Genomic DNA, 20,411 nt, shown 5'->3' with positions numbered 1-20,411 from the left:
TTATGCTTTGTTCATACTTTATTCACTGCAGTACCTGGATGCTCTGGCGCTATAGTGCACTGACTGTTGCAAGGAAATCAGTTCATTGTGTAAGCTCTTTACATGGTACCTACAACAGTGCCTGGTACATGGTAGTGTTATGGGTTGACTCCTTCACTCAGCGAGATAGACCATCGACTCAGAATTTAAATTTAAGAGCCTTTATTAAGCTGGCCAGCTGACTACAGTTACAGCACCCTGCCGAAGCAGAGGCCAAACTGCAGCGCTGACTGCAAGAGTTACATTTTATTATTAAATTTTGTGGAGGCCCAGAGAAAAATGTGTCTTTCAAATTCTGGGCCCCCAATATGGAGGAAACTCTCTTTATTTATACTTTTTCCAGTCCTTTGTCTCCCAAATTTGGAATGAGACTTCCGGGCCTTCTGAGAAAGAAGGCCTGCGTGCTGGGAAGGGGCCATGAGATCATATCTCAAGGCCTGGCCTGATGTCAGTACCTTCCTATCTATGTGTTTTAGGAACAGACAGCACAGCATGACCCATCTGGCCAAAGCACCAGATATGCAGCCCAGCACAGTAGGTCCTCAAAAAATACTTGTTCAATGAGGTTTGATATTTTTCTCCATAAGGCCATGTATTTCTCTTGATAGAGTTATTCCTGGATTCCTTCTATATACTTTAGAAATTTCTATTTTCCATATTTTCCCTATTTAGAGTTCTGTTTTTATGAAAAAGAAAGAAAATTGCTCAAAAATTAACTTGACATCATCTCTACTTCTACCATATAATCACACTCATTCCAGAGTGTTATTTTAAAACAACTAGCACTCGAGATAAATAGGAAAGCATGTTTTAAATGCAATATTTTTGTGGTGACAGTAATATATTATGTCATTTGTCATTCACAATAAAAGAGAATTTCAGAATCTGTCATGCAAACTGTCTCTATGAATAAGAATTTGATCCTAGTACAAAGGCAGAAGGTTTGGAAGAGCTGCCCCAGCTTCCTGGCCAGTACAAGGTACACAGGAAAATGCAACTCAGATTATCATATTGAAATCTCCCCAAATGGTCCTACTCTTGGACAATTTAGTTTACTACAGTTCCAGGGCCACTACAGTTCAAAGCATTCCTGCCTTTCTACCGGCAGTCAATTAAGTAAGGGCAATTACTCTGCAAGGAGGTGACAAGTCCTTTATGGAAGATATTGAATTCTAGGTCAGAAAACAGTGCATTGTTAATGAAAGGTCAGTAAGCACACAATGAGCCAACCTCACTGTACAGAACCACTGCAAAGGGGAGCATCAGGCTCCACAGTGAATGCGGGGCATACAGAGCATAGCGCTCACTTACTGCCTTCGGCATCCTTTCAGCAGGAATCTCTCAGAGCTCAGTTTACTACTGTACCACAAACGTTCACATTTAACAACATAAGGTGTGCTAAAAAAAAAGAAAAAAAAGTTGTTCTCATCAATGCTTAGCACTAGAGGACCAGGACTTGACGGTATTTTGTGGGACCCACTGACCTTCAAAGGAATTCTTAAGTAGGCAGCAATGTTGACTTTGATAGCTGAGGTAATGCTTAGTGAATGGAAGCATATTTTTTATTCAGTACATGTAACCTCAGCATTGTTCAATTGAATAACCTCTGTTACTCCAACACTCAGAGTATTGATTGCTGTTTTAGAGCTGTGATATACTCTTCATTATGTGTGTGTGTGTATCAATAATAATATATATAATGTATATATATATCAATAATATATATATATGTATGTATTATTGATTTCAGAGAGATGGAGAGAGAGAGAGATAGAAACATCAATAATGAAAGAGAATCATTGATATGCTGCCTCCTGCACAGCCCCTACTGAGGCCTGAGCCTGCAACCCAGGCATATGCCTTGACTGGGAATGGAACCTTGACATCCGACACTCAACGACTGAGCAACACTGGCTGGCCCATTCATTTTTTAAAGGCAATTATAGGGTATCTCAACTTTGGTTATAGTTAACCAAGTTATTGGGAGGATGAAAGGAGTTCCATGATATTGCAGTGTAATCAGACAAACCCATCATTTTTTTTTACCAGCACAAAAGGTAAAGGGAAGAAGTAATATAGCAGTATTTTGAAAGAAAGATATGGGTTACCATATATGAATTACCAAAGGATCACACTTAAACGTTTTTGTGCCTTTTTATTCAGAAAAAAATATATAATAAACATTGTTTTAACCAAGACTGCTCTTAAAAGAGCCAAGTACCCTCAAATTAAATTCATGCTTCTTAGCTCTCATTTTCCCATAACACTGGAATAATTCAACCATGGCATTTTGCCAATTACCTCCAGAGTAAAAAATAGGGTACTAACCACCTCTTTTTTCAAGGAACAAAGTTTTTAAGAAGCAATTGATTACTGCTTGCCGGGATAAACAGTAATTCTCCTGGGAATCTATTATTTATGGGATAAACCTTGAAGGGAAAAAAATTCAATCTAAACACATTTATTGCTTTAATGGTCCTTGGAAGAACATAATCTTATATTCTTCCTTCTCTTTTCTTCTCAATATTATGAGAGTTTATTTTCTTTTAGCAGTCTATAGAAATAAAGGTCTGCAAACCACAAAAGTGCTCAGAGCCCTACAAAGATTTATAATGCATTGATAATATGCAATTTCAGCCTTGCTTCTTCTTTCAAAAGGCATATAATATCTAGATGATGAATATATACAAGTATATGGATGTAGGTCACGAGTATGTGTGTGTACTATTTCTTACTCCCCTCATAAATGCAAACATATATATTAATTTTCAGGAAGATTTAATATGAAATTTCAAACCAATATACAAAAATAATAATCACATGGAAAAGCTTCAAAATCAATACCCTCTTGGACAGTATTGCTATTTACCATAGTAAATAACAGGTGATAAAAATAAACCTTACACTCTGCTGAAATTTTAAATATAAAAAGGCTGAAGAAAAAATTCATTTATGATAAATTCAGGGAATATAGAGAGATACTTGAATTCACATATTCAATGAATATTATACATGCCAAACTATTAAGACATTTATAAATTATCCTTCAGCTCAGCTCATGTCAGATTGTTTCCATAGCAATGGTGAAGGGATAGTTAAACATCACTTTACCATTTCTATAGCTTGGGTTTGTCATATCCTATCCATTTTCATTTTTTCTTTAAAGAAAAAGTCGCTCAGTGGTTGAGTGTTGAACTATGAAATAGGAGGTCATGGTTCGATTCCTGGTCAGGGCATATGCCTGGGTGTTGGGCTCCATCCCCAGTAGGAGGCGTGCAGGAGGCAGCCGATGTTTCTCTCTCTCCCTCTCCCTTCCTCTCTGAAATCAATAAAAATATATTTTAAAAAGAAAAAGTCTGTATGCAGCTAAAATTTAATTTGGTAATATTTTTATTTCCTTTCATTCTAGAGCAATACATAAATAGGGCAATATTGGGTATCAGCCATATACTTCTTTCTTCCTGAGATTCTAGTACATCAACAGTTTAACATGTAATATAATAATTCTTCTTCACATTGGGATTCTTTACATTTTTATATTGAAGTGCTTGAAGACCTTCCCAACCCTCTTCTCTCCACTCCTCCCCTCCTGTGTGTATCAGTTAGAGTCCTGGCAGGAAGCAGATGGCAGACTCAAGCATGCCAACTTACCAGGGTTTAACAAAGGGACCATTTGTGAAGATGTGACAGAAAATAAGAAACCAACAAGAAATAGAGCAGGTACCTCCTGAGGACGAAAACGGCCAGAGTTGTTCCTATCCCTAAGCCACAAGAAGCAAATAGAAGTGATGGGACCCCAGAGAGGGCAGCTGAACAGAGGGCCACCTGTCAGGGGGTGCAGCCTTCAGTAAGGGGACACACCTACTCATGAGAGTGACCTGGCCAGAAGACAGCCTCCGGACTAAATACCCAGACTTGACCTCCTTCTGATATCCTGCCAGTGGTCTTCACTGGTCAAACCAAACGAGAATCCAGAGGACAAAAGAATCTATTCATATGGTCTAGACCCGTGGTCGGCAAACTGCTGCTCACGAGCCACACGGCTCTTTGGCCCCTTGAGTGTCACGTGGGGCGCGCACGTCCAAAATACCAACCACGTGGGGTGCACGCAGAAACTTCGTGGCCCATGCGCAGAAGTCGGTATTTTGTGGAAGAGCCACACTCAAGGGGCCAAAGAGCCGCATGTGGCTCTCGAGCCGCAGTTTGCCAACCACTGGTCTAGACAGATCAGCCCCCAGGAGGCAGAGCAGGGTAGAAAAGGTGATTGGAGAGGTAGAATAAAGGCATTCGTCCCACCCCGGCACAGGCATATAAGTCAGTGAAAATCACCTTTCAATTTGCAAATCGCATGGTGGGAGTTTCATCAGCAGAACGAGAGAGCAATTTGTATGCTAACGAATCCGTGGGAAAAAGGAACACGTTAAATAAGACACTTGGACACGTGATAAGGTAAGAGAAATATTTATTTACTTTTGCACAAGAACGAGCTTATACTGAACAAATTCAACCAAATAATATGAAGTGCATTAAAACAAGGAAATAGGAATGACTTTTCCTGTTAGAAAATATTAAGTAACCATGCCTGTGCATTATTTTTATCATTACAATAACTTGTGTCAGGTTGCTTTTCAGAGTGTATACTGTACATAACACGTTATAGCTTCTCTGCTTTGCTTCTGAAAATATAATTCATTCACTGCCTGGCGTTTTCTTTTAGACAGTGAGGACCCTAACTGATTCATGAAGATTCTGATCTAGAGAAAAATTTTCTGCACCAGTGAAGCTAGAGGCTTTCAGAGCTCTGCCGGGTCCAGGCTGTGTATCCAGGGGTCATGAAGTCACGGTGTGTGTTCCACACCCGTTCTTCCACACGGTGATGTCAGACACAGTAGAGACAGAATTCTGGCCTAGTTTTGCCCCAAGAATTTTCCTTATGTGATTTTTCTCAAGCTCCACAGATTTCATAATTGAAAGTTCACTCAGCTATTAACAAAGCTGCACCTAGCTGCCCACAAATCATCCACTTTAAGGTTTAACCTTTTTATTTTATTTTTATTTTTTGGTCTTTTTAATGAAAAGAACGTTCTTTGAACAGCAATCTCCCGTGAGACAGTTAACTTCACAGTTCCTGAAGGCACTGTGGATCCACTGAGCAACAGATGTGGCCATTCTAAAAAAAAGAGGAGGGGGTGGAGAGAAAGCACAGTATGAATTTTTAAGCCATTAGTAAATGCTCACACTTATTGATCGGTACACACAAACATAACTGTATGGTTTATTTATTATTTCTGTACCACTAGAAGTTCAATGGCCCAATCACTTTTCATGTCTGTACTATAGCAGAACTAATTATGTCCAGTTACTTGTAGCAAATTATAGGCTAACTTTATTTACCCCATTGCATCCTCTTAGGTCACATTCATCCTTTTATTTATTTACTAGAGGCCTGGTGCATGATTTTGTGCACGGGTAGGGTCCCTAGGCCTGGCCGGCGATCAGGGCCAATCCGGGTCTTCCAACTGCCAGCAGGGGCCTTCCTTCCCCAGCTTCCAGCTGCCAGCCGGGGACTTCTTTTGTTCTGTGTCACCCCCTGGTGGTCAGCGCACATCATAGCAAGCTATCAAACTCCTGGTCTCCCGGTCGAACTACCAAGGGGACAATTTGCATAATAGCCTTTTATATATATAGACTAGAGACCCAGTGCATAAGATTTGTGCACTGGTGTGGGGGGGTTCCCCTCAGCCTGGCCTGCACCCTCTCGCAGCCTGGGACCCCTCAGGAGATGTCTGCCTGGCGGTTTAGGCCCAATCCCCCTGAGGATCAGGCCTAAGCCGACAGTCAAACATCTCTCTTGCAGTCTGGGGCTATTGCAGTCCGGGACCCCTCGCTCCTTACTGCCTGCCTGCAGCAGAAGCAGGAGAGGTTCCCGCCACTGCTGCTGTGCTCACCAGCTGTGAGCCCGGCTTCTGGCTGAGCAGTGCTCTCCCTGTGGCAGCGCACTGACCACCAGGGGGCAGCTCCTGCGTTGAGCATCTGCCCCCTGGTGGTCAGTGCATGTCATAGCAACCAGTCGTTCCACTGTTTGGTCGATTTGCATATTAGCTTTTTATTATATAGGATTCACAAAATAGGTATTGCTATCTAGAGCCCTCGATATAGTAAAGAATAAAGCAGACATGCTCACTACCTTCACAGGGCAGGGCTTCTAGTTTTCTGAGAGGGGAGAAAACTATTAAATACCAAGCAAGCATACAATAAAAAATTATGAACAGTGCTAGAAAAGAAACAAACTAGCTGGTGCCATGAGAGTGATTCAAGATTAGCTACTAAATTGGATGATGGGGGGAGACTTCTCTGTATAAGTGATATTTAAACCAGGACCTCAAGACAGCTATGTGAAAAGGTAGGCCGAAAGCACAGGGAATGCAGTTGATGTGAAGAGTTCTGTGTAGTTAAGAAACTGAAAAAGCTCTGGGTGAGAATTTTAAATTGGTGACGAAAACGATGTAGAAATGAAGTTAGAAAAATGGGCAAGCAAGGAAGGACCAAAATGCTTAATTAGTTTTTATAACAAAATACTGAAATAATGTAGTATATTACAAAAAAGAAAAAAAATCCTATCTTACTCTTTTTATTTAATTTTTTTTCAATTACAGTTGACATACAATATTATATTAGTTTCAGGTGTACAACTCAGTGATTAGGCATTATATAACTTCCTAAGTCATCCTGATAAATCTCATACCCATCTGACACCATGCATAGTTATTACAATAGTAATATGACCATATTCCATATGCTGTCTTTACAGCACCATGACTATTTTGCATCCACCAATTCGTACTTCTTGAGAGCATGTTTGGAGGTTCTAGCAGGGGAGCACAGCTACTTGTATACCCTTGACTGAAGACGGGTCCTCTCCTCTTCGACTATGGAGCATGCAGCTTAGGGAGGGATGCACATGAATTGGTGAGGGAGGAGGGGGACACCCACCTAGTCAGCCAGATCAGCGGAATCCACCCTGGCGATCAATGGAGTGACAGATGTTGCAGCCAGATCACTCTCACATCTCAATTTGTACTTCTAAACCCCTTCACCTTTTTCACCCAGCCTCTCTCACTCCCCTCCCATCTGGCAACTATCAGTTTGTTCTCTGTACCTATGAGTCTGTTTCTATTCTGTTCATTTGTTCATTTTGTTTTTTAGATTCCACATATAAGTGAAATCGTATGGTAACTGTCTTTCTCTGTCTGACTTATTTCATTTAGCATGATACACTCTAGGTCTATCCATGTGATTCCAAATGGTTAAGATTTCATTCTTTTTTATGGCCAAGAAACAGACAAGTGGATAAAAAAAATTGTGGTACATATACACAATGGAACTATAACTTATTTTTTAAATTCCTTGCACCTTATTTTCCTCAACTAGCTAACAAATAATGATGATTACACTGTCACTACAATTGTAAGGTGATAATATCCCTCCAGTGCGTGAGCGCATTCTCTGTCAGACACTCTGCCAGGCACTTTAGACACATGACCAACCTCGCAGCATTCCCAGTAGGCTCACTATTAATAGATGTTTTAGATTCAGAAACTGAAGTTTAGAAAGCTTAAATATCATATCCAACGTCACATAGCTAATACATGGTATAGCTGAAATAAAAATTCAGGTTAGTCTGACTCTAAAACTCATCCTCAAGTCGATATTTTCTCTCAAGAATTGACTTTAGAACACTGAAAATGTATTATACCTTAATGTGATAAAATCAAAAGTGTCTGTTCCTGTAAGATAAAAAGTAGAAAAGAAAAGATTTTGATATTTTAGGCTTTGTTAAAGCACACCAAATGAGGAAAATCTAGTCTTTATCCAGGAAGATTATCTATTTCACCTCATCCTCTCCCATTATAAACTGTTCTTAAGCAGAGCTCTTACTCTCACAGCAAGAGAGAGTCTCAGCCATCTCTTGAGTCTCTAGTGGCATCATGAAGCCTTGTCATCATATCAGAGGAAGAGACTTTTTGACCAAACTTGGTTCCATGCTCTTTCCCAATCCAGTGACCCAATAAGAGGAGGGATGTACCAGTGCCTGAGAGTATCAGTTTCTCAAAGTGTGTGGCTTTTGAGCATTGAGTTAGGGATTTTCTGGAGCCTTTTGCCATTGAGTATGTAACACTAGTACTAGAACCCTATACAAAAGAAACCATTGCTATGGTTGTCATGAACATGTTTTTAGAAAGGGACTTTATATTTTCTCAAAATTTCCAGGAATATTTTTCTTATTCCATATCAACATGTTCTGCTGTAACAAGATAGTCTACAAACCGTATCACTGGACACCCATCAAGTTCATACAGGAAGGATAGTAATTATTTTAATAAAATATCCCATTGAGGTCTGGTTTCAGTAATGGCATAGTTGCTTATAAAAGACTAACCCTCCCATAGATAACTATAAAGTCTAGACAAAATATAAAAATAACTATTTGAAGCAACGGAGAGTGACAAACATCAGGCAGATACAGAGGGTTTCAATCTGTAAAAGAAGGGAAATGTACTGTGTGACATTCATTTTTCCTTGGCATTTCCCCTTAGGGTACTGCCTAGACTGTGTGTCTTAGGATAACTGTGCCCCAGATGCCAGAGAACAATTTTTAGGGCTGTTGGACGGTCAGGAAATTCAAGAGAAAATATCTAGAAAAAAAGCGCATCAGAATATAAACTTCCCTCAAACCTTTGTCTGCTTTTGAATTACAGAGAAGACTAAAATAGTCATAGCTTGAAAGTTGAAAGATCTGAGCAGAAATTTCAGGTGCTGATTGATAAACAAGCCAGGCTTTTCATTAAAAGCCCAAAAGGGCCATGATGAGGAGCAAAACAATGTTTCAAGATTAAGAAATTCAACCTTAAATCTGGATTAGATCCACCTAACCAGCATAAATTCAAGCCTCCTTAAATGCAAGGTGACTGGCCAGTAGTATGCAACTTGCTAGAACAAAAACAGTCTTTGGAGGAAACTAATAGAACATAAGTTCTATATCCTAAATTATCCATGATTTCCAATAAACCTCAGCAATTATTAGACATGTAAAGAAAAACAAGAAAAGGTGACTCCTAATTAAGAGAAAAAGTAGTAAATAGAAATTACTCAAAGATAATCCAGATGGTCTAATTAGCAGACAAAGACCGGAAAGTATCTATTATAAATATCTCTTATAAAGATGGTCATAATGAAAAAAAACATACATGGTAAATCTTAGCAGAGAAATTAAACTATAAATAGAATTAAATGGACATTTTTAAACTTTACAGTGCAATATCTGAAATAAGTGAAATATCTGAAATACTGGATGCATTTAACAGGTTATAGGTGACAAAAGGAACAGTCATAAAATTTGAAGACAAAACAATAGAAATTATCTAATCCCTAAAACAAAGATAAAAATATCTACATAAATATAGACCCTCAGTGACCTTCAGGATAGTCTTAAACCATATAACATACATGTAGTTAGAGTCCCAGAAGAATAAAAGGGAAACTATGTGGAAGACAAAGTATGTAATTTCCAAAATCTATAAAGAACTCATAAAATTCAACACCAAACAACTCAATCAAAAAGTGGGCTGAGGACCTGAAAATACACCTCTCCCAAGACATTCGAACAGCCCATAGATACATGAAAAAATGTTCAACCTCACTAGCAATTAGGGAAATGCAAATCAAAACTACAATTAGGTAACACCTCACACCCGTTAGAGTGGCCATTATCAACAAGATGAGCAATAACAAGTGTTGGAGAGGTTGTGGGGAAAAAAAGGGGACACTCATTCACTGCTGGTGCGAATACAGACTGGTGTACACACTATGGCAAACAGTCTGGCGATTCTTCAAAATAATAAGAATAGAGCTACCATATGATTTCTTCTGGGTATATACCTGGAAAACTGGAAAGCATATATTTGCAAAGATATATGCACTCCTATGTGCATTGCAGCATGATCATGATGGCCAAAACATGGACACAATCAAATTGTCCTGTGATAGAGGACTGGATAAAGAAGATGTAGTACATATACACAATGGAATACTACTCAACCATAAGAAAGGATGAAATAGCTCCATTTGAAGCAACGTGGATGGATCTTGAGAACAATATGCTAAGTGAAATAATTCAGCCAGAAAAAAGCTAAGAACCACATGATTTCACTCATATGTGGGATATAAAACTGAAACTCGTGAACACAAACAGCAGTGTGGTGGTTGCCAGAGGGAAGGGGATGGGGAGAGTAGGGGGTCCTAATATAAGGTGACAGGAGAAGATGTGACTTTGGGTGGTGGGCACATGGTGCAATATACAGATCTTGAACATAGAAACCCACACCTGACACTGATATGATCATGTTGACCACTGTCACCCCAATAAATTTAATAACAAAATAAAATAATAAATAGATAAAAAGGAAGTATTGCATACAGAAAAATACAAATGATAGCTGAAGCCTCATCAGAAAACATGGAGACCAGAAAGCAATAGAGAATCACCTTTAATGTGACGGGAACAAACTGTCAATTCTGAAGCCTAAATTTAGTAAAAATATCTTCAAAAATAAAAGACATTTTTAGATAAGTGTAAGAGAAAGAAACATCGATGTGAGACACACCAATTATTTGCCTCCCTTCCACTCCCTGACCTGGGATGAGACCGAGCCTGCAATGGATTTACGTGCCCCTTGATGGGAATTGATCCTGCCACTTGTCAGTCCACAGGCCAACGCTCTAACCACTGAACCAAAATGGCTAGGGCTAACCATTTTTCGATTGGACATTTTGGTTTCTTCCTTGATTCTACATAACAAATAATGTTATGAGGTGAATATTCTCATGCATACAGCTTGTTGCATACTTTAGATTATTTCTTTAAATTTGATTCACAAAACTGGGATTAATAGGGCAAAAGATATTTGTGTGGGAACAGGTAGCTGGCAAAGAGGTGTATGTGTGGGTTGTTGACATGTATTTTTCAATGTCCCTACCATTGCCTAAAAATCACAATTGCAGTATAACTCCAGTACATCTCTGTCAGCACTGGAAATCACTGTGACATTTTTTATGGGAAAATAATGATTCATTATTTTAGTTTACATTTGTTTCAACTATTTAAAGGTCAAAAGATTTCCTCTTTTTTAATATCTCTGTTTTTTAATGAATTGTTTATTCATCCATTGCTGATTTATTTATGGGAAAAGAAGTGTTATTAATTTTTATGTTTGTAAGCCAATAAAGAAATCATATCTGCTAAAAATATTTTTCCAGTCTCCAGTTTTAATTTTCTCTTTTGATAATTTTGTTTATCTACAGAAGCCCTAACTTTTCTTTGAGGTATGTTTTATCACGTCGAAGTTAGAAAAGGAATCTCCCTTCTACAATGTTGATAAATATTTAATCATATTTTCTTTGTTTAGACTTCCATTTAATATTCAATATTTTTTCCACACAGAATTTGTTTTGACATAGAACATAATAGCATATAAAATGACTTTCCTCAAATTGTTGACCAGTCATTCGAATATGTATGGAATACTCCTTTCTTTCTCTATTGGTTTTCCAAGCTCTCCTGATCATCCCTTAAAGTCTTCATTATAATGGTGCCCATTTATGGGATATTTGTTTTCATAGACAGATCTAGTTATCTATCCCAATGTTAGTACAGAGGTCCACCTTCAAAACGTTAAGTTTGCTGTTTTGATAGATGAAGGCAACATTTAGGAAGTTAGAAGCGTCATTCTTATAAAATTCTATTTTTTTCTAATATCTCAATTATTTCAGTATTACATCTAGATTCTCCCTAGAAGTTAAAAGTGCCCCCACCCTCCCCACACCCCCCCCCGGTTTATCATTTCCAAAGTGTCCTGCTCAGTGTTTTATTTATTAGAGGGAAGGACCCTCTAATCCCTCCTCTCTCCTCATTTCTCAGTGATGCAGCTCTCTTTTGTTTGGAGCTCAAAAGTATAATTGCCTGAAAGCACTCTGACCCATCATAGGACGGGCATCTATTAGATTTAGGAACGGCAACCTTATAATTCATTTTTGACTCAGAAATCAAACTTCTGAGTGGATAAAACATCTTTTTAACGTAAGTAAATTAACTTTGAAGACAAAAAAGGTAACGATTTTTTAAAAATCATTCCATCCAGCTAACTCCTAACTCCTCAGATCTTCTCTCCAATGTCATTTCCTCAAGAAGTAACTGGTTCACATGCTCTACAGCCTCTCAACCCAGTGCCCTTTTTCTTCAGAGCATTCATTACAGTTTGTAATGTCTTTATCTGTTTCATGACTTAATTAATGTCTATTTATTCCAATAACAGTCAATATTTATTGAGTGTTTACTCTGATTCCAGACACTGCATTCACCTCTAGACCTGTCGTATCCAATGGAAGGTTGCGTGCTGACAGACTCGTTCTCTATATGTGCTATCTAATATGATAGCCATTAGCCACATGTGGCTTTTAAGAGGTTGAAATGTGGCTAGTTGACTGAGAAATTGAATTTTAATTTATTTAATTTTAATTAAGGTACATGGCCACATGTAACTACTGACTACTGCAGTAGACAGAAAGCTCTAGACAATAAGAAGCTAGTCAATCATTTCCAGGAATGATCGTGTCTGTATTTGTTTATCATTCTAGCCTTGCTACTAGCACAATACCCCACACAATTTATTTTTATTGACTAAAATGAATAACCCAGAGAAGGGTAGGACAGAAAGGTAAGTAAAAACGGTGCTCTGAAAACACCAAATTATGAAGAATGCTCACCTCCAGCACAATATCTGGAGGCCGTTTTACATAAATTTTATTTTTAAAAGAACACAAAATAAACATAATAAAAATAAGTATTCAGGATAAATTTGGTAAAGTTGAGCATATGCTTACAACTCATATTTAATAAGAAGGGAAAAGGGAAAAATACTTATAGGAGGAGGAAAATGGCGGAGGCTTAGACGGACGTGTTGGTGCTTTGTCCCGGACCAGATGGGGGCGAGCAGCTGAAACGGGTAACAATCAGCCCGATCAAGCTGGGGAGGTTCAGCTGAGAGACAGTCTGCAGCCAGGAAAGACAGAAAACTCCTAAAAAATGCGGATGGTTGGAGATTGAGGCTGAAACCTCCCCCTGGGCGCCAGCGCAGCGGCGGGACCGCGCCATCTCAGGCAGCGTTCACCGGCATCCAGAGATCGGCTACTAGCCCGGCGGCTACTGAACCGGAGGCAGCGATTCGCAAACAGCGCGACTGCAAGAGCCAAGGGGAGACCTGCACCCCTCCACGGAAAGGTTGGACTTGCCTCGAAGGTACGGTTCGCAGTTCAGGTTGGAGCGAGGAACGCGCGCGCGCGGCGCAGGGGAAAATCTGCGTCCGCCAAAATCCGCGCTCTCCAAAATCCGTGCCTCTTGCCGGGGGCTTGGGCGCGCGCAGACACTCCGCGCGGTTCTGGAGGGTGGAACCCTGCGAGTTCCAGCAGCTTCCCAGGCTCTTGTTCGCACACTTCCTCTTACTTCTGTGGGTTTGATTGTTGAGCCCAGGGCATGTGAGTGCCCAGTTGGGGTAACTAGCAGAGCTTGTAGGGGAAGATTGTTTTTGGGGAGCCTGGGAAACAGAACTGGGAGTGGTGCTGGGGGAACCACCTCTGGGCGGAGCTGGTTCAGGTACAATAGGCAGCTCCTGGTCGGAGAGAACTTATAGCCTCAGAGGTCAACCCAGACACACTGCCACCCAGAGGCAGAGCCACGAACTGACTCCTCTGTAAATACAGATAAGGTAATAAGGACTGTGGCTTACAACAAGGAGGAACAGTGTATCAGAGGGAAAGTCAACATTCTCCTGAATTCCCGGCGTGCCAATAAGAAGAGTAGAAGATCTGAAGCACCTGCATTACTGCACATTTTTATTTTTATTTTTTTAAATTACTTTTTCTCCTTTTAACTAAGAAAACATTTTTTTTTCATTTTTCTTTTTTCTCCATCACCCGATTTTGCCCTTTCAGCTACTACATTTTTATTTTTAACTAGTATTATTACCGCTACCATTTTACCATTTTTTAAAGTGTCATTTTATCTTGTCTTTATTTTATTTTGGGACTAATGTTCTCCATTCTATTTTCATCGTTCCTTTAGCAACATTTTTCTCTACCTCAATTTGCCTCTGTGCTAAACAATCTTCCCCACTTTCTCCCTTTTGCTGTCCTGTTTCTCTTACCCTACTCCAGCTTTAGATCTTCCCTATTCTTTTTATCCTCTGTCAAAATTTAACCCTGCTTAAATATCCTATGTCCAATCCCCTGTTCTAAATCCTTATACACCTTTCCCTCATCTTCCTTCACTATCCATTTTTTTTCTCTCTCTTCTTCTTCTTTTCTCTCTCTATTGTTTTATCGATGTTTGCCTGATTGACGAGTATATTTTTTTTGTTTTTGTTTTTGTTTTTTTTTTTGTTTTGTTTTGTTTTTTTTTTGTTTTGTTTTGTTTGTTTTTTTTTTTTTTTTTGAGTGTTTTTATTTTCCTGGCCCTCCCTCTCCCCCCCCGCCTGGTTATTTCTGCGCTTCTCTGTCCCCTTGCGTCGCTTGATATTATTGGTTGTTTGCAGTTTGTATTCATCTCCAGGAATCTGTTGCTGCAATTTGTTGGTATTAGTGGCGGACCTATAGGAGTTTTCTCCTCACATAAATAGTCTCTCCCCCTTTTACACTTCACTTTCTTTTCTCTCTTACTTTTTTCTTCTTTCTTTTTTTTTTCTCCTCCTCTTTTTCCCCTCCCTTTTCCAATCTCATCTTTGCACTCCTTTTTTTCTTTCTTTCTTTTTTCTCTTCTACCTTTTTCTCTTCTTTCCCCCTTATCTCCCAACTCTCTTAGCTCGGGTGGCCACCTTTATTTGGGGTTAGTAATATCGTAAATACAATAGTGTTCAGTGCCTGGTACGTTGTGCCTTGTTGTGTTGTATTTTGTGCCTCTAAATCAACGCAACAGATTCAAGCAACAGCGGCCTCCTGATCACCACACGCTCTGCCTGGGGGACAGTTGCTGCGTCTGAAGCCTCCCTCCACCAGCCAGAAGAGCCACCACAACTGAGAACAGCACCCATCAGAGGCCCTGCTATCAACAGAGGAGCCGCTGCTACCACAACCGCCCAAGGAGCAACCACAGACCGAGGAGCCACTGCCACCCAGGGAGCAGCCACTGCCACCCAGGGTCCAGCCACTGAACGATTCAACAACTAGTCATGTCAGTGAGATCAAACATGGGTAGACAAAGAAACCCCCAAAGGAAAGAAAAGGAGGACTCGCCAGAAAAGCAGCTAAGTGAGACAGAGATATGCAACATGACGGAAAAAGAATTCAGAATAAGGTTCCTAGAGTACATGCACCGGATGTTCAAGAAGCAAGAAGAAACAGATGAAAAACTCAACTACGTATGCAAGAAGCTAGAAGAAACAGGTGAAAAAATCAACAACTTAAGTAAGTCCCAAGAAGAAATGAAGAGCGACATAGCTGCAATAAAAAACACCATTGAAAGTATCAACAGTAGACTGGGAGAAGCGGAGGACCGAATCAGTGAATTAGAAGACAAGGAAGCAAACACACTCAAACTGTACTGCAAATGGAGAAAAAAATTAAAAGACAGGAGGAGAGCCTAAGGGAACTTTGGGACAACATGAAACGAAGCAACATACGAATAATAGGGGTGCCAGAACAACAGAAAGATGAACATGGATTAGAAAACCTACTCGAAGAAATAATATCAGAAAACTTCCCTGAGGTGGGGAAGAAAAAAGTCACACAAGCCCAGAGAGTCCCAAACAAGGTGAACCCGAAAAGACCCACACCAAGACACATCATAATTACCATGGCAAATGTTCAGGATAAAGAGAGAATCTTACAGGCTGCAAGAGAGAGGCGGAAAGTAACATACAAGGGATCTCCCATTAGATTATCAAATGATTTCTCAACAGAAACACATCAGGCCAGAAAAGAATGGACGGAAATCTACAAAGTGATGCAAAGCAAAGGACTGAATCCAAGAATACTCTATCCAGCAAGGCTATCATTCAAAATTGAAGGGGAAATAAGAAGCTTCACAGACAAAAAAGGGCTAAGGGAGTTTATCACCACCAAGCCAGCCATGCAAGAAATGCTAAAGGGACTGTTGTAAAAGAAGAAATATCAAGCTCAGAAAGAAAACAGCCACACACACACACAAAAAAGAAATGGCTACAAACAAGTACCTTTCAATAATAACTTTAAATGTAAATGGACTAAATGCTCCAAATAAAAGACACCGAGTGGCTGAATGGATAAAAAAACATGACCCATACATCTGCTGTCTACAAGAGACCCACCTCATTGGAAAGGACTCACACAGACTGAAAGTGAAGGGATGGAAAAATATCTTTCACGCAAATGGAAAGGAAAAGAAAGCTGGGGTAGCAATACTTATATCTGACAAAATACATCTCAAAGTGAAGGCCATAACCAGAGATAAGGAAGGCCACTTCATAATACTAAAGGGATCAATACAACAAGAAGATATAACCCTGGTAAACATATATGCACCCAATGCAGGAGCACCCACATACATAAGAAAACTTCTGGAAGATATCAGGGGAGATATCGACAATAACACAATCATAGTAGGGGACTTTAATACACCACTGACATCACTGGATAAATCCGTTAGACAAACAATCAGCAAAGAAACAGCAATCCTAAATGACTCACTAGATCAGATGGACTTAATTGACATCTTCAGAACACTACACCCCACAGCTGCGGAATATACATTCCTCTCAGGTGCTCATGGGACATATTCAAAAATAGACCACATATTGGGTCACAAGCAAAGTCTCCACAAATTCAAGAAGATTGAGATCATAAAAAGCATCTTCTCAGACCATGATGGCATAATGTTAGAAATAAACTACAATAAAAACAACCCAAAATACTCAAACACTTGGAAGCTGAATAGCATGTTATTAAATATTGATTGGGTTACCGATGACATCAAAGAAGAAATTAAAAACATCCTGGACACTAATGACAATGAAAACACAACAATCCAAAACCTCTGGGACACAATGAAAGCAGTCCTGAGAGGGAAGTTTATAGCTCTACAGGCCTATCTCAAAAAACAAGAAAAAATGGTAGTTAATCATCTAACTCTACAACTCAAAGAATTAGAAAGAGAGCAACAAGAAAACCCCAGAGTGAGCAGAAGGAAGGAGATAATAAAGATTAGAGCAGAAATCAATGACATAGAGACCAAAAAAACAATACAGAAAATCAATGAAACCAAGAGCTGGTTCTTTGAAAGGATAAACAAGATTGACAAACCACTCGCCAGGCTCACAAAGAAGCAAAGAGAAAGGTCCCAAATAAACCAAATCAGAAATGATAGAGGCGAAATAACAACAGACCCCACAGAAATACAAATGATTGTTAAACAATACTACGGACAACTCTACTCCAACAAACTAGACAACCTGGAGGAAATGGACAAATTCCTAGAAAAATACAACATTCCAAAACTCAATCAGGAAGAATCTAAAAACCTCAATAGGCCAATAACTATGGAAGAAATTGAAGCAGTCATCAGAAAGCTTCCAGCAAACAAAAGCCCAGGGCCAGACGGCTTCACAGGGGAGTTTTACCAAACATTCAAGGAAGAACTAAAACCTACCCTCCTCAGACTACTACAAAAAATTCAAGAGGAAGGAACACTTCCAAGCTCATTCTATGAAGCCAGCATCACCCTAATACCAAAACCAGGTAAAGACATCACAATGAAAGAGAATTACAGGCCAATATCCCTCATGAACATAGATGCCAAAATCCTCAACAAAATCTTAGCAAATCGGATCCAGCAGTACATCAGAAGGATCATACACCATGACCAAGTAGGATTTATCCCAGAGATGCAAGGATGGTACAACATCCGTAAATCAATAAATGTGATACATCACATAAACAAATTGAAAGAAAAAAACCACATGGTCATATCAATTGATGCAGAAAAAGCATTCGACAAAATCCAACACCCATTTTTGATAAAAACTCTCAGAAAGGTGGGAATAGAAGGATCATACCTCAACATAATAAAAGCCATATATGACAAGCCCACAGCCAACATCATACTCAATGGTCAAAAACTAACACCATTTCCCCTAAGAACAGGAACAAGACAGGGATGCCCACTCTCACCACTCCTGTTCAACATAGTACTGGAAGTATTAGCCATTGCAATTAGGCAAGAAGAAGAAATAAAAGGCATCCAAATTGGAAAAGAGGAAGTAAAACTGTCCTTATTTGCAGATGACATGATATTATACATACAAAACCCTAGAGACTCCATCAAAAAGCTACTAGACTTAATACATGAATTTGGCAATGTAGCAGGATACAAAATTAACCCCAAGAAATCTGAGGCATTTCTATACACCAATAGTGAACTTTCAGAAAGAGAGATTAGAAAAACAATCCCATTTACCATCGCACCAAAAAAATTAAGATACCTAGGAATAAACTTAACTAAAGAGGTTAAAGACCTCTACTCAGAAAACTACAGGACGCTGAAAAAAGAGATAGAGGAAGACATAAACAGATGGAAGAACATACCATGTTCTTGGATTGGTAGAATCAACATCATTAAAATGTCCATACTACCCAAAGCAATCTATAAATTCAACGCATTTCCCATTAAAATACCAATGGCCTTCTTCAAAGATCTAGAACGAACTCTCCAAAAATTCATCTGGAATAAAAAAAGACCCCGAATAGCTGCAGCGATCCTGAGAAAGAACAAAGTAGGTGGGATCTCAATGCCAGATATCAAACTGTATTACAAAGCCACTGTTCTCAAAACTGCCTGGTACTGGCACAAGAACAGACATATAGACCAGTGGAATAGAATAGAGAGTCCAGAAATTAGCCCGAACCAATATGCTCAATTAATTTTTGACAAAGGAGGCATGAACATACAATGGAGCCAAGATAGTCTCTTCAATAAATGGTGTTGGGAAAATTGGACAGATATATGCAAGAAAATGAAACTAGACCACCAACTTACACCATACACAAGAATAAACTCAAAATGGATAAAGGACTTAAATGTACGACAGGAAACCATAAAAATTCTAGAAGAATACAAAGGCAACAAAATCTCAGACTTATGCCAAAACAATTTCTTCACTGATACAGCTCCTAGGGCAGTTGAAACTAAAGAGAAACTGAACAAATGGGACTACATCAAAATAAAAAGCTTCTGCACAGCAAAAGAAACCATCAACAAAACAACAAGAAAACCCACCTCTTGGGAAAACATATTTGCCAACGTCATATCTGATAAGGGCTTAATCTCCAAAATTTATAGGGAACTCATACAACTTAACAAAAAGAAGATAAACAATCCAATCAAAAAATGGGCAAAGGATCTAAATAGACACCTTTCAAAAGAGGACATTCAGAAAGCCAAGAGACATATGAAAACATGCTCAAAGTCACTAATCATCCGAGAGATGCAAATCAAAACAACAATGAGGTACCATCTCACACCTGTCAGAATGGCCATCATCAACAAATCAACAAACGACAAGTGCTGGAGAGGATGTGGAGAAAAAGGAACACTTGTGCACTGCTGGTGGGAATGCAGACTGGTGCAGCCACTATGGAAGGCAGTATGGAGGTTCCTCAAAAAATTAGAAATGGAACTCCCATTTGACCCTGTGATCCCACTTCTAGGAATATATCCCAAGAAACCAGAAACACCTATCAGAAAGGATATATGTAACCAGATGTTCGTAGCAGCACAATTCACCATAGCTAAGATCTGGAAACAGCCTAAGTGCCCATCAGTAGATGAATGGATTAGAAAACTGTGGTACATCTACACGATGGAATACTATGCTGCTGTTAAAAAGAAGGAACTCCTACCATTTGCAACATCATGGATGGAACTGGAGAGCATTATGCTAAGTGAAACAAGCCAGTCAATGAAGGAAAAATACCACATGATCTCACTCATTCATGGATAATAAAGACCATTACAAACTTTTGAACAATAATAGATACAGAGGCAGAGCTGCCTCAAACTGATTGCCAAACTGCAGTGGGAAGGCCAGAGAGAGTTGGGGGGCAGGAGGGAGGGGAGTAAGAGATCAACCGAAGGACTTGTATGCATGCATATAAGCATAACTAATGGACATAAGACACTGGGGGGTAAGGGAGGGTAGGGGTGTGTCAAGGGCGGGGGGGAAAAAAAAGGACACTTATGTAATACCCTTTGTAATACTTTAAGCGAAAAATAAAAAAATATTAAAATACAA

General features: G+C 39.4%; 1 protein-coding gene across 4 annotated transcripts in view; it reads right to left on the bottom strand.

The window, feature by feature from the left end:
- Positions 1-4,480: 4,480 nt before the first annotated feature.
- NELL2 (neural EGFL like 2) overlaps positions 4,481-20,411 on the bottom strand; it is a 330,775-nt gene continuing 314,844 nt past the window's right edge. For 2 of the 4 annotated variants that reach the window (XM_006086713.3, XM_023752260.1), the window contains one exon: positions 4,481-5,209. In XM_006086713.3, the coding sequence (XP_006086775.1) occupies positions 5,159-5,209 (51 nt within the window). In that variant the 3' untranslated portion in view covers positions 4,481-5,158. The remainder of the gene's footprint in view (positions 5,210-20,411) is intronic. The other 2 variants (XM_023752259.1, XM_023752261.1) reach the window with 2 other exon arrangements.

This window comes from Myotis lucifugus, unplaced genomic scaffold (assembly GCF_000147115.1).
Source record: "Myotis lucifugus unplaced genomic scaffold, Myoluc2.0 scaffold_30, whole genome shotgun sequence".
In the NCBI taxonomy this organism is placed as follows: Eukaryota; Metazoa; Chordata; class Mammalia; order Chiroptera; family Vespertilionidae; genus Myotis; species Myotis lucifugus.
The sequence above is the reverse complement of the archived record's forward strand: the minus strand, read 5'-3'. Positions and strand labels throughout refer to the sequence as shown.